General features: G+C 46.3%; 1 protein-coding gene across 3 annotated transcripts in view; it reads right to left on the reverse strand.

Annotated features, from left to right (window-relative positions):
* The window catches only part of LOXHD1 (lipoxygenase homology domains 1), a 192,248-nt gene that overhangs the window by 59,418 nt on the left and 119,108 nt on the right, over window positions 1-13,722 (reverse strand). For all 3 annotated transcript variants that reach the window (XM_010386817.2, XM_010386816.2, XM_010386815.2), the window contains 5 exons: window positions 11,973-12,136; window positions 10,735-10,839; window positions 7,867-7,995; window positions 6,931-7,095; window positions 3,331-3,512 (listed from right to left, as the gene is read on the reverse strand). In XM_010386817.2, coding sequence (XP_010385119.1) covers window positions 3,331-3,512; window positions 6,931-7,095; window positions 7,867-7,993 — 474 coding nt within the window. In that variant the 5' untranslated portion in view covers window positions 7,994-7,995; window positions 10,735-10,839; window positions 11,973-12,136. The remainder of the gene's footprint in view (window positions 1-3,330; window positions 3,513-6,930; window positions 7,096-7,866; window positions 7,996-10,734; window positions 10,840-11,972; window positions 12,137-13,722) is intronic.

The following is a 13,722-nucleotide window of genomic DNA, read 5'->3' on the forward strand; positions in this document are numbered from 1 at the left end:
TCTGAGATCCCACGTAGAAATGCCAGTCCCTCAAACTCCACATTCCTTGTCACAGGGCCTTTGGCACATGCTTTGCTTGCCTCTCTGTCTTCCTCTTCTTTCCTAATGCCATGCCTGCTCAACCTCGTAATTCAGGTCTCAACGATCACTTCCTCAGGAAAGCCCTTAACCTACCCAAAAAAGTGAACTCTCTTCATGACAGACTCTTGTTGCATAGTGGAGCCCCTCCTTGGAGCATTTCTCATAGTTGTAAGTTTTCATTTATTTGTGTGACACCTACCATCTCTTTCACCACTGAGAACCACAAGGCAGGCACCATTTTGCTCTGTGTTGTATCCTGAAAACCTAGAACAGTGCCCATGACCTAGGCACTCAATAAGCGTTGGTTGCAAGGACGAAAGAGTGTTTCCTTAGCTGCAAAATGGGTATGATAAAATCAGCCAGGCCTTCTCATAATGCGGTGGTGAGCCTTAACCACGATGGTGTACATGAAAGTCCCTTGAACGAAAAAGCTGATACATGTGTGCCAGGTAAGCCCCTGAACTGGGCGGGGGATGGGGCAGCTACAACATCTTCTCTCTTCCACCTGGAGCATACAGGTACGGGATGCAGAGGAGAATCTCTGGCTTCTGTGACCTTAATCCTCTAAGCCCTAAGTTGCATCAGACAGGACAGCCGCCTCAAGTTTTTTCTGTTTGTTTGTTTGTTTGTTTTGAGATGGAGTTTCGCTGTTGTCGCCCAGGCTGGAGTGCAGTGGTGAAACCTCAACTCACGGCAACCTCCACCTCCTAGGTTCAAGTGATTCTCCTGCCTCAGCCTCTGGAGTAGCTGGGATTACAGGCACCTGCCACCATGCCCAGCTACATTTTATATTTTTAGTAGAGACGGGGTTTTACCATGTTGGCCAGACTGGTCTCGAACTCCTAACCTCAGGTGATCCACCCACCTTGGCCTCCCAAAATGCTGGGATTACAGGCGTGAGCCACCGTGCCCGGCTGCCGTCTCAGTTCTAACCCCTCAGAGAGCAAGGTGGCCTTTAGGGGACAGCTAGTCATGGTTGGTAGTCATGGTTGGTAGTCATGGTTGGTAGTCATGGTTGGTAGGCTCCAGAGAAAGACTCAGAGGACATCAGCACCGAAAGGGACCCGAGTATTCCGGAAGGTGAAAGAATTAGGCAGAGAATGCTCTGAAACGGAACTGCTTGAGTCTAGATCCTAGCTCTGCTGTTTTAAGACACCTTGAGTAAGTCTGCTTAGCTTTTCTGTGCTTTATTTCCTCATCTGTAAAATGTGATGATCATACTACTGATGTCGTGGAAATGTTATGAAGATTAAATGAGTTGACACACATCAGGTCCTTAGAACTGTGCTGGCCCTTGGACGTTCTCAATAACTCTTAGCTATTATTGTTCTTTTTCTGGTCAACCCCTTTTCTTAGGAGGGGGCCACAGAGAGAGGAAGTGGCTTCCTCGTGTGTTAGCGGCTGAGCCAGAGTCAGATCCAGGGTTATGGACTCTGCAATCCAGCGTTTTACCTCCTACCTGAAAATCAATCAGAAAAGGGAAGTGCAGAGAGAGGGACACAGGTGGGCAGAGAAACAGAGGCCAGGAGACAAAGCCCTTTCATTTGTTTCCCAGCTCTCACACTGCCCCCAAATCTAGAGACATTTGAAAAGAAAAAAACATAGCAACAAAATTACTGGCAAATTATAGCTGTCTATTAGTGGGGACTTCATTGATAAAAACTCCCCGGAAGTCATGCTGAGGTGTGATCACAGCCTCAGCCGCTGACGGCATCAGGCCTGGATGACTCACGCACCACGACATCTTGGGTAGATGAGACGTTAGCTTTGTGTGGATTAATGAATCACCCTTACATTTTCTTGTTAAAAGACTCAACAAAGGTGACAGACCTTCCCACAAGTGCTGACTGCTCCAGAGAAGGTGGGAAGAGAGCAGGGCGTCCCCCGGGATAGAGACCGGCCCAGGAAGAAGGAAGGTGCCCTGGGCTTTGTTTCCTATCAGAAAATAAGGGGTACATCTCCAAAGATCCAACTGCCCAGAGGGCCCAGGCTTCTGAGGCTCCTGGCTCTTCTCCTTCAGGGTCTCCTGCACTTCCCCTCTAAGTCTTGCTTCATTACTGTTGTCCATCCAAGTCACATCACACTCCTCCCATGGCTTCTAGCCAAACCTCAAGCCACACACTTATTTCCACCTCTGAGCTGCTGGCCATGCTCTTCCCTTTGCTAGAAATGCCTTTCCTCCTTGTCCCTGCTACTGGCCCCTTTCAGATCCAACTCAAAGCCACCTCTTTCAACGAGCCTTCTCCCTTCTCTAAACAGTGATAGTAAGCTCAGTCCATTTGCTTGTCTACTACAGTAGCTAAGAGTGCATATTCCAGAGCCAGTCCTCCTGGGTTTCAATCCTGCTCTCACTACATCCTAGCTGTGTGGTTTTAGGGAAGCAACTAAATCTCTGTGCCCCAGTTTCCCTGTATTTACCTGGGGACAATTACAGCACAGAATTTTTATGATAATTAAGTGAGTTCACATAGATAAAGCCTATGACAGTGCCCTCTGACCCACAGGGTCAGTGACAATGACCATCACCAGACTCTCTCATTACCTTTGTGGGGAGGACTGGGGTCCCCAACTTGACCGTAAGCCCCTCTCAGGCAGTATCTGAGCTCTCCCCTTCTCTTGTGTCTCCCACCCAACCTGGCGTACAGCTGAGCACACTGGGCAGGCACAGTGCATATGCACTAAATTGAAGAATATGGATTCCAAGGCGCTATGACCTACAGGCACAGTAAACACTGAACAACAGCATCCCCATTGTCAAGATCTGATGGGAAGCCATGGAACATACATAATGTTCTTCTCTATTAAATTGTTTGACCATAGCTTGAGAGCTGAGCAGGAGACTCTATCCCCACATGACCACTGGTGGTGGGATTTCCACCTCTCCCTGGCTAGCAGTATCAGCAGAACCCCACAACCAGCAAGTCTGGGAGCCATGTACCACCTGTGGGTAAGTGTCTATTGTTGGAAGCTCTAGAGAGCCTGTTGACGTTATGCCTCTAGTGTTTCCAAGTCCTGTCTCTCATCATTGCCTTTGATCCTGACATCAGTCCAGGAGGCACAGGTTGAGCTTCACCATTCCCCTGTTGCTTGGATGTACTGAGGCCCAGAAAGGCAGGATGAGCTTCCCACCTTCCTCTCTAATAGCAGTGCATCAGGATGAAGGGTATGTGTTCTGCCCTGAATGTAGGGCTTCTCCTCTCCCTCTGTCTGACCTACCCCATCCCTGGACAGCCTGCTGAGCCCAAGTACCTCCACAATGAAGCGTGAGGCAGACTTCCTCTCAAAGAACTGTTTCTGTTCCCTCTTGTTGGTGCACAGATACTTCTGCTGGGTGCACACGGCATCGCAGCCATAGATGATGATGAAGATGTTGGCATCTGTCCCAGCAGCAAAGACATCACTGGTGTAGAGGGTGATCTCGTAAGGAACAACTGAGGGTGGTGGTCAGAGAACAAAGCCAGAGGGGATGAGAGAACAGAAAACAAACATGGTGAGAGCCAGTTCTTCACCAGCACCACCAGCCTGGACCCTTGTACTGGGGATCTGCTGCCCAGGGACCTGGACCTTCACAGGGTTGCCTAGCAACTGCAGTTGGGGTCTGGTCCTGCCCAGCCACCACGGAAAACCCTCACCCCCTCATACCAGGTTGTGTGAGCCTCTCACATCCCAGAGTGCATGTACCAAACTGGTTGAAAGCACAGGCTTTGGAGTTTGACAAGCCCAGGCTGGAAACCCGGCTATGTCTTGACCATTGGTGCTATCTGGGCAAGGTACTTCTGAGCCTCAGTGTCCACTGTCTGTAAAGTGCCCTCCACATGGTGCTTGGCTGAAGAGACTCCATAAACAAGAGCACTAGATTTCAGGGGGCAACATGCTGATTGGATCAGCTAGTCTACAGTAGTGAGCATTCTTTCTCTCCTCTCCCTATCCCCTGCTCCCAGGCCCTCCCTTGCTCCCAGATGGCCTGCCTTCCCCAACCCATCCACCTCACACCCAGTCCCTCATTCAGGTTCCCTCACATTACAGAGGTCTTTTATAGGGGAGGGGATAGCAGGAGGCAAGGGCTGCACCAGGGTTTACTTGGTCCCATCAGGGACTATCTGTCCTCAAAAGAGGGTTGACAAATCAGTGCTGTCAGCAAGTAGCTTCCTGGCGGGCAGCCACCAGTGTGAATAGAGACCAGTATGTCTCTATGCATGGGTGGAAGACCCTTTGCTTCAGAAACTTTTGGGGATGCTTGTTAAAAATACAGATTTGCAGGCCAGGTGTGGTGGTTCATGCCTGTAATCCCAGCACTTTGGGAGGCCGAGGTGGGCGAATCACTTGAGGTCAGGAGTTTGAGACTAGCCCAACCAACATGGTGAAACCCTGTCTCTACTAAAAACATAAAAGGTAGCTGGCTGTGGTAGCAGGCACCTGTATTCCCAGCTACTTGAGAGGCTGAGGCAGGAGAATTGCTTGAACCTGGGAGGTGGAGGTTGCAATAAGCTGAGATCATGCCACTGCACTCCAGCCTGGGTAACAGAATGAAACTCTCTCGAAAAAAATAAAAAAATAAAAATAAAATACAGATTTGCAAGCCCTGCCTTAGCTTCTCTGTGGGATGGGTCTAGGGATCTAAATATTTAACTCATAGTTTATATTAAAGTTTGAGAGTGCCTAAAACAATGTATTGCTATAGTAACTATAGGTTAGTTCATTAGCAGATTGTGAAATGGGTTTAGTAGGTTGTCAACAGTGTTTTTAAAAATATGTGGAAATGAAAAAAAATTAATGGAAAAATATCACTGTATATCACACATAATGAGGGTACAATATTTTGTGACATTTTTATTTTTTGCATATGCGTTTAAATGTGTACACTTACTCTGTGTCACAGTAACTAAAAAAAATTAAGAAAAAGAAAAGAAGAATATTGAAAACTCAGAGAAACAGTTCAAGTGGATGTCTACTCTATCCTGTAATCTTGGCCCTTGAAAGAAGTCACAATAGAAGCTTCCTGCTCTCTTGTGGCCCTAACCTTCTCCAGATGAGGATGTTGCTTTCATTTATCATCATGGCTACTTCGCTATAGGGCTGTAGTAGTGATACCCGCAGTAGTAATAGTAATCACTTATTAAGTACTTCCTATATGTCAGACTCTGTACTGAGTATGCTATGGTCCTTATCTCCTTTAACCCTCACAATAACCCAAAGGAGTAGGCATTATTACACTCCATGTTACAGATGAGAAAACCAAGGCTCAGAGAGGTGAAGTAACTTGCCCAAACATATGGTAGAACTTGAACTCAAACCCAGGCTTGTCTGACCTTAAAGCCTGTATGGTCAGCCTCTAGGAATCCTGTTGCTGTGAACTAGAGATAGGTATTACTGCTTAGCCACAGGCCACAGAAAGGGACAGCCCATGGAGGTGACCACTACTCCACAATGGCTTGAAAAGGCCCTCACCCATAGGTTGAAGGGAAATAGCCTCGACCCTGCCAGGTGCTCAAGCAATAATAGAGGTGTCATCTCTGCAGCATACAGCCCTTTCGTCTGAGCCTCTGGGTTTTCTCCCTGCCCCAAGACTTGGAAAGCCTTGAACAGAAAAGCTGGCAACAGAATCTGAGCTTTCCTGAGACTGGCCAGCAGTAGGAGAACCCCTGGAAGTTTCTGGGCAGGAACAGCTCACCCTTTAGGTTAGTTTTAATATCAGGCTGGAACTGAGCATGTTCAAAGTCAAGCCATACAAACTCTTTATCTTTTCTTTCTTTTTCTTTTCTTTTTTGGTATGGTGTGTCCTAGGGCATGTAGGGAGAAATGGATGTGTTTGTCCTCAAGGGTCCCAACCAGTGCTGCTGCCAGCCCCATGCACATCTTTCAGGCCAGAGTCTGTCCTCGCCTGCAGGTGACTCCTGGGAACAGAGGCTGGATCCAGGGCTGGTTTTGGGCATGCCCAGCCAGAGAAATATCACTTCATTTTAGACTTTGGATCAGAAGATATTTTGATGATCTGTTCATTTTATTGCTCTAGGCAAAAAGTTGTTCATCACTGATACATGCTATTAAGTATGAGTTGTTTGGGGGAAATCCTGCGGTACAGTTTATTATTTAGTTAGAAAAAATTATATGCTCTGGATTTTATTCACATTTTACCAAATTTAGACAGACTTTTAGAGTTTAATTTCAGTTTGATTCCCAGTACCTAGTACTACATACCTACATGTCTATAAACATTTAATACATTCTTTCTGATGACATTGGAAAGGAAGTGTCAAAACTTCACTAAATTACTCCCTTCCCTTCTTCCCCTTAGCTATAAATTAGAATTACATTCACTTTCTTTTTGAATTCTGGGTCTGGCAGGGTCCAGGCTGTGTTTCCCTTCAACCCATAAGTGAGGGCCATTTCAAGCCATTTTGGGGCTGGCAGTCATGTATACCACCTGAGAAAATCTTATACTGTTGATTTATTTGGCATGTTAATGACTGGAGTAAGGACTGGTGACAGGGCTGATAATGATTCCTTGGTTAGATGTTTATCTTTCTTCCTTTTGCATATTGCTATCATCCTGCATTATTATCTCTATGCTGCAGATGAGGAATCTGAACCCTAGAGAGGTTAGACTCTCTACATGTTGTCACCAACTAACTTGGAGTGGAGTTTAGAATAAATCTCATATTTTCATTTCCTGGGTCCAGAACTCTGCCCACAGTCCCCACAGAGCTCAGGAAATTCAAGACAGGGATGAGAGACCAAAATCTTCAAAGTGGGCCTGGCCCACAGTCAATGCTGAAGGAGGAACTGGGGCTGAATTGGGGTAGCTGGTGATGGGGCCCCAGAGAAGGCCTTGCCGTGTGTGGTTCCTACATGGCGTGTACAGCCTCGTCTGAAGCTCTGTGTGGAAGAGGTCTCTGATGATGGACCCGTCGTCTTCATTTTTGGCCAGCCAGCGGCCGCAGGGAAACATCATGCACTTTCCAAGAGATGGGGCATCCACCTCTACCCAGTCTACAAACCAGCCTGGGGCCTTGCCTAGAAAGAGAGGAGACACAGAACCCATCAAGGATCTGAGCAGAGATGATTTCCTGTGGGTAACTTCAGGGACTCCTGACATCCTTCCTTATTTGGTGGCTGGCCGATACCATTAACATGACATCCCTTTTGCTTGCAGCATTGCTATTAAAATGTGCACCCAGATGTTGAAGCTGGATCACAATCCAGGCTACTGTCAGTGAAATTAGTAAAAGAGCATCAATAGGAGATGACAGAAGAGTAGGGGGAGGCTGAGGTGGGAGGGCACTGAGAGGAAGCAAGGATGCTGTCCTTCCTTGAAAAAGGGGCTTCAAACAGACCTCAGGGATGCCAGAAAAAGCCTATTTACAAAAGCTCTATAATCTTACCCAATGATAGGAATGATGCAATTGAATCAAAGGCTCTGGGGGTGGAGCCAAGAAATCTGTGAGTTAATAACCCTCCAGATGATTCTGTTGCACACTCAAAGAACTACTGAGTTAGATTGGGGATTTTCATATCTGGCTGTGCATTAAAATTACCGACACTGGGGGATAGAGAAAGGCTTTTAAAATCACCAGTGTCCAGGTACACCGCTAGACTAATTAGGCCAGAAACTCTGTGTGCAGTTGAGGACTCTCTGGGCTCTGCTGGGCTAAAGGGATTGAGGAAGCTGTGTCATTACAGAAGACAGATGGCATTCGAATTTCCAGAGTCTTTCCCAGAGGCCCACAAGGACCTGTCCATGGTCCTTAAAGTCTTAACAGGGAGCAGAGGGGAGGGAAGCCACACCTGTGTTGTCATGGCCAAGCCGAACTTTCCACAGGTCTCCCAGATCCAGCGTCTCCACCGTGAAGATTTCAATGCTGTCCCTCTCAAACTTATTGCTGTTTGTCTTGGAGGACTTCAGGAGGGTCATTCCTGTCGATTGGATGACCCCAGCATGACTGGCTGGACCTGAGGCCTTTCAATCCTAGTCAGACCCAAACCTTTAATCCCTTTTAAAAATGACCAAATTTCTGAACTTCCACCAAATTTAGGCTGTGCAATTATCATCCACTGGCTACCTTTGCACAGTGGGCATTTTTAAAAAAATTTTATTTCGGCCGGGCGCAGTGGCTCAACCCTGTAATCCCAGCACTTTGGGAGGCCGAGACGGGCGGATCATGAGGTCAGGAGATCAAGACCATCCTGGCTAACACGGTGAAACCCTGTCTCTACTAAAAATACAAAAAACTAGCCGGGCGAGGTGGCGGGCGCCTGTAGTCCCAGCTACTTGGGAGGCTGAGGCAGGAGAATGGCGGGAACCCGGGAGGTGGAGCTTGCAGTGAGCTGAGATCCGGCCACTGCACTCCAGCCTGGGTGACAGAGTGAGACTCTGTCTTAAAAAAAAAAAAAAAAAAAATTATTTCAATAGCTTTTGGGGTACAGGTGGTTTTTGGTTACATGGGTGAGTTAGCAGTGAATCCTGAGATTCTGGTGTACCACCACCTGAGCAGTGTACTCTGTACCCAAACTTGTCTTTTATCCCTCACCCCTTTCCCAACCTTCCTGCAATGAGTCCCCACAGTCCATTATATCATTTTGTATGCTTTTGCACCCTCATAGCTTAGCTCTCTCTCATAAGTGAGAACATTCAGTATTTGGTTTCTCCATTCCTGAGTTACTTCACTTAGAATAATGGGCTCCAGCTCCATCCAAGTTGCTGTATAAGACATTATTTCATTCCTTTTTATGGCTGAGTAGTATTCCATGGTGTATATATACACCACATTGTCTTTTTATATATTTTTTTAAATTTTTGTTATATTTTAAGTTCTGGGGTACACGTGCAGAATGTGAAGTTTTGTTACATAGGAATACACGTGCCCTGGTGGTTTGCTGCACCCATCAACCTGTCATCTACATTAGGTGTTTCTCCTAATGCTATCCCTCCCCTAAGCCCCCACCCCCTGACAGGCCTCAGTGTGTGATGTTCCCCTCCCTCTGTCCACGTGCTCTCACTATTCAACTCACAGTGGGCACTTTTTTGTGTGTGTTCTTTCATTGAGTTTTACAATAACCCTTTAGGGTGTGCATTTTCATTTCCAGTTTATGTCAAAAGAGATACCTTACTCAAAATCATCCAGGAGACAGTTGTGGAGCTCTAAGTCAATGCTACACCACTTCCATACCCTCACAACTCTCTACATGGAGAGGGAGCCAGTGACAAAGCCACACTCCCTATGTTCCCTGGGGATGGGACATGTGGGAATTTCTGGAGCATCTTCTCTGGATGACAGAGGAGGGATGAATTTGAATGCCTCCCCCACCCTCAGCTATTTCACATATATAATCGTCCTGAGACTGGCTGCAGTGTCAGTCTGAAACTAGGGTGATCTCAGAGTCATCACCGTGTCCTCCTGCCTCAGTATGCACTGCATTGCCTTTAAGTCCCTGTACCCTGATAAGTCCCAGTTCTGGGCCCACCTCATGTAGAAAGTCTTCTGCTATTCCTAGACTCACTACAGACTGGTTTAAGTATACAGAGAGACAGACAGACCTTGGTCCAATCCCTAGCTCTGCCACTTACCACTGGGTGGCCTTGGGAAAATTATGTAATGTTTCTGAGACTTGGTTTTCCAAATGTCAAAAAGGAGAGGTCTTAGTCCCTTCTTCGTAGGGCTGTTGTGAGGATTTAATGAGTCAATGACTGTTGGATGCTCAAGAATGTGTCTAACACATGGAAAGGTCTCAGTTAATAAAAGCAGTTGCCAAAGCCCATTAATTTCTTTGATCATGGTTCAGGAAGGATTGCAATCACATACATTTGTAGGTTATGACCTAATTATATCATTATATATTATCTGCTTTATACAACCTATTAAATAATTGATGTTAATTAATGTTTATTGAGTGCCACTTTTGTCCCAAATGTTGTACGTGTTCAACTTCATTAGACCTTCAACTCTATAAGGCACATACTAATTTTATCCTCATTTTATAAATAGAGGAAACTAAGGCACAGAGGGGTTAAGCAACTTGCCCAATGTCACACAGCTCATAAATGGTGGAGTGGAGGTTTGAACCAATCAGACAAGCTTCAGAGTCCATGCTCTCTACCAGCACATTGTTGTAGTAGATATGAGCACCCCATGGTCAAGGGTTAGGTCCATTTATTCTTCAATAATGCTTGGCACTAGGCTCTGGACCTGCAGGATTTTGAGCAAATACATGATGACTACTTGAGGGACTGACTCCTCTCTAAACTCAACAGAATGACCGGACAGTGGTGTGAGCAGATGGCTGGACCCAACACGAAATACCACCTTCTCTGAGTACCTGGGCAAAGACTCCTAAACAACTCTACATGCCTGGAGTGCCTCATACTGAGAGTACCATGGCTGAATTTCATTGGAAGTTGCGCAAAGCCACCTTGTCCCAGATTGTTATTGGGTGGAGTCAGGGCTACCTCCACCACTGGAACAGAAAAAGAAAGCTGGCTCAGAGAAGAAGAAAATTTTTAGAAAAAAAGGAACTGCCTTTCTTGATGGGGCTAATTGCTTGCATCCTATTGAGAGACAGAAGCATAATTGGGATTCCCTTGGAAATTTCTGCTGAGTCTTCTGGTCTTCCTGGGGAAGAACGTGTGTGAACCTTGGCCCTCCACTGCTTTCTTACCAGTGTCATCTTGTGTGCCAAAGAGTGTGATGAAGACATTAGCATCTGTGCCTGCATTCTTCTTAACCCCAGTCTTTATCGTCACTGAGAATGTGGTAGATTTATCTGCCAAGAGAATAGTATAGAGCAATGAATTGTAGATTGTTCCTCTCATGAAAGGAGGAAAGAGGACAACCACCTCCTCTAGGAGGGCTTCCTTGATTCACTCCCTCTAGCCCCATCACTCCAATTTTTCTCTTGCCCCTTCAATCCTATATCTGTGAGCCCAGTGATTAGTAATAAGTATGTTTCTACATTTCTCTTGGCCATTTCTAGGAATCATTTTTTTCAGCACGTGTTGTTCTGCAGTCACCATTATTCTGGAAACTTCCAGAGGGTAGAGAGGTGAGTCCTCTGCCTCTAGCTTATACAGGAAGCCTTCAATCAATAGAGTTGATAGGATGGTTAGGGGAGTCTTGGAATGACTTTAAGGGTCAGAGGTTCAGCAGCCAGGAGCCCCATTCTGACTCCTCCTGGCTGGGAGGAGTTTTAGGGATGCATGTTTCAGGGGAGCATCATAGAACTCTTGAAGGTTACTGTTCATTCTTTCCCTTGACAAAAATGCATTGAGTGCCTACAGGGGAGGGCAAAAGACTGAACCAGAAGTGGCTACACTCATTCCATTCTCCTCCACTCCACTCCATTCTACTCCACTCCACTCCACTCCATTCCATTCCATCCCAATACATTACATTCCAACCCATTCCATTCCATTCCAATCCACTCCACTCCATTCTACTCCACTCCACTCCATTCCACTTCAATGCATTCCATTCCATTTCAATGCATTCCATTCCATTCCAACCCATCACATTCCATTCCATTCCATCCCACTCCACTCCATTCCATTCCACTCTACTCCATTCCATTCCACTCTACTCCATACCATTCCATTCCATTCCATCCCATTCCATTTCATTCCAATCCATCCCATTCCATTCAATTTCATTCCAATCTATTCCATTCCAATCATCCCATTTCAGTCCATTCCACTCCATTCCAATTCATTCAATTTGATTCCAATCCATTCAATTTCATTTCTGACAATAACTCGGTCCTAAGCTGTGTGCTTTATACTGCCTTGTCAGGGAGGAAGTGCCCAGAGCCCACTGGGAAGGGAAGGAAGATGGAGACTTAGGGTTAGGGAGAGGCAGAGGGAGGGGGTACTGGAGAAAGAAATCAGCTCTAGTTTAGAAAACCTTTCTGCTCCAGGGCCAGGTTGTCGAGGGGGTTGTTGTCACCGCCTCCCCCACCCTCCTCGCTCTGTGGCAGCACATAGGACTCATCCACTGGCAACAGCTCCCTGGACAGCTGACCATCATCCTCCTCCACTGCCAGCCAACGTTGGCATGGAAAGTAGTACCTGTGGGGGTGGACAGGGAAAGATTGGAATGTCCTCTTAAAAAGGTCTTGTCTAGCAGCAGTCATGGGCTGAGAATGAGAGGCCCTCTATGGGGTCCCAAACTCTCCCCTGTCTGCCCCTGACAGCATTGCCCTGCTATTCTACCCAGTCTGGGAATCGTTTCATTAGTCATTTGCCTGGGGTAGAGAACAAACATGGGGACACTGTCTCCAGACACCCCATTGAAAATGGTTATGTGACCTGCCTGGAGCACACAGAGCCTCAATCAGGGTCATATTAGATGGAAGTATCTAGAAGGAGAGGGACATATGGGGACTGTTCCAACCCTTTCCAGAATGAATCTACTAGCCAGGTGCACAATACGTAAATGTTGAACTAATGGATTTTAATGGAATGAGCCAGTTATGTAAATGCTTTTGGAAGGTACACAGAGTGTGGCTGAGGAGTTGGCATAGCAGACTGCTGAGTCCATCTAGGAAAGGGAGGTCTGAGTCAGACCCCTCAGCGTGGAGGTAACACCCAGCACAAGGGAGGTGCCTGGACAGAGTGAAGGTAGGGCCAGGGATGGGAGGCACAGGGGGGTAATTAAGGACTCTCCCCTGGGTCAGACTGTCCAAGTTTAAATTCTGGCTCTACCACTAATAGTTGTGCAACCTTAAGTAAGTGTCCTTATCTCTCTGTGCTAGAGCTGCCAGATTTAGCCAATAGAATTACAAAATTCCTATTAAATTTGGATTTTAGATAAACAATGCATAATGGTTTAAGTGTGTTCTATCTAATATTTGGGTCATGCTTGTACAAAAACATTATTCATTGCTTATCTGAAATTCAAATTTAACTGGCAACCCTACTCTGTGCCTCAGTGTACCATAAAATAAGCATAATATTGTCTGTTTAATAGGGTGTTGTGAGGATTACATGTGTTAACCTTATAAAGTGCTTATAAAAAAGCCTGGCTCAACATAGGCTCTCAGTAAGCATTGCTACTGCTGTTGTTGCTCTTGTGACTTCCCTTCTCTTTCATTCTCCTTGGCCCATGCCTGGGGCTTCTGGACGCTGTGGTCTGGGAAGCTCCTCTCTGGCCGCTAAGCTCCCAGGATAAAACAAAAGGTCTGAGAATTCAGCCTATCTCTAAGTTGGGGGCCATTCCACCCTCTTTATGCCCCTTCCCCACCCCTGCCCTGATGCACAAGGGCCACTCAGGGACTGCTCAAAGCCTGGAGAGGTGGGAGCACCTTAGGCCAAAGATCCCATCCCTGCCTGAGTCCCCACATTTTCCTAGAGTCTTCATTGCCTCCAAGTATCAAAATGTTAGAGGAGCAGAACCAGAGAGTGAAATCTCAGTCAATGGGCTCAGATGAGGTGGGGAGGGGGGCAATGTTATACTGATGGCATGGATTTAAAGGAGCTCAACCTGGGGCAATATGAACTAAACTACCATTAAATTAGTGTTTAAGAGAAAAATGCATACTGTTCTGCTTCTTAGCCTTTAAATGTATGAATAGAAGAGTTAACATTTTATCCAATCAAATAACTCATGAATAATAGGTTATAGTTATAAATTATGGCCAATTAAGGAAGAGAGA

Source organism: Rhinopithecus roxellana, chromosome 21 (assembly GCF_007565055.1).
Source record: "Rhinopithecus roxellana isolate Shanxi Qingling chromosome 21, ASM756505v1, whole genome shotgun sequence".
Classification (NCBI taxonomy): domain Eukaryota; kingdom Metazoa; phylum Chordata; class Mammalia; order Primates; family Cercopithecidae; genus Rhinopithecus; species Rhinopithecus roxellana.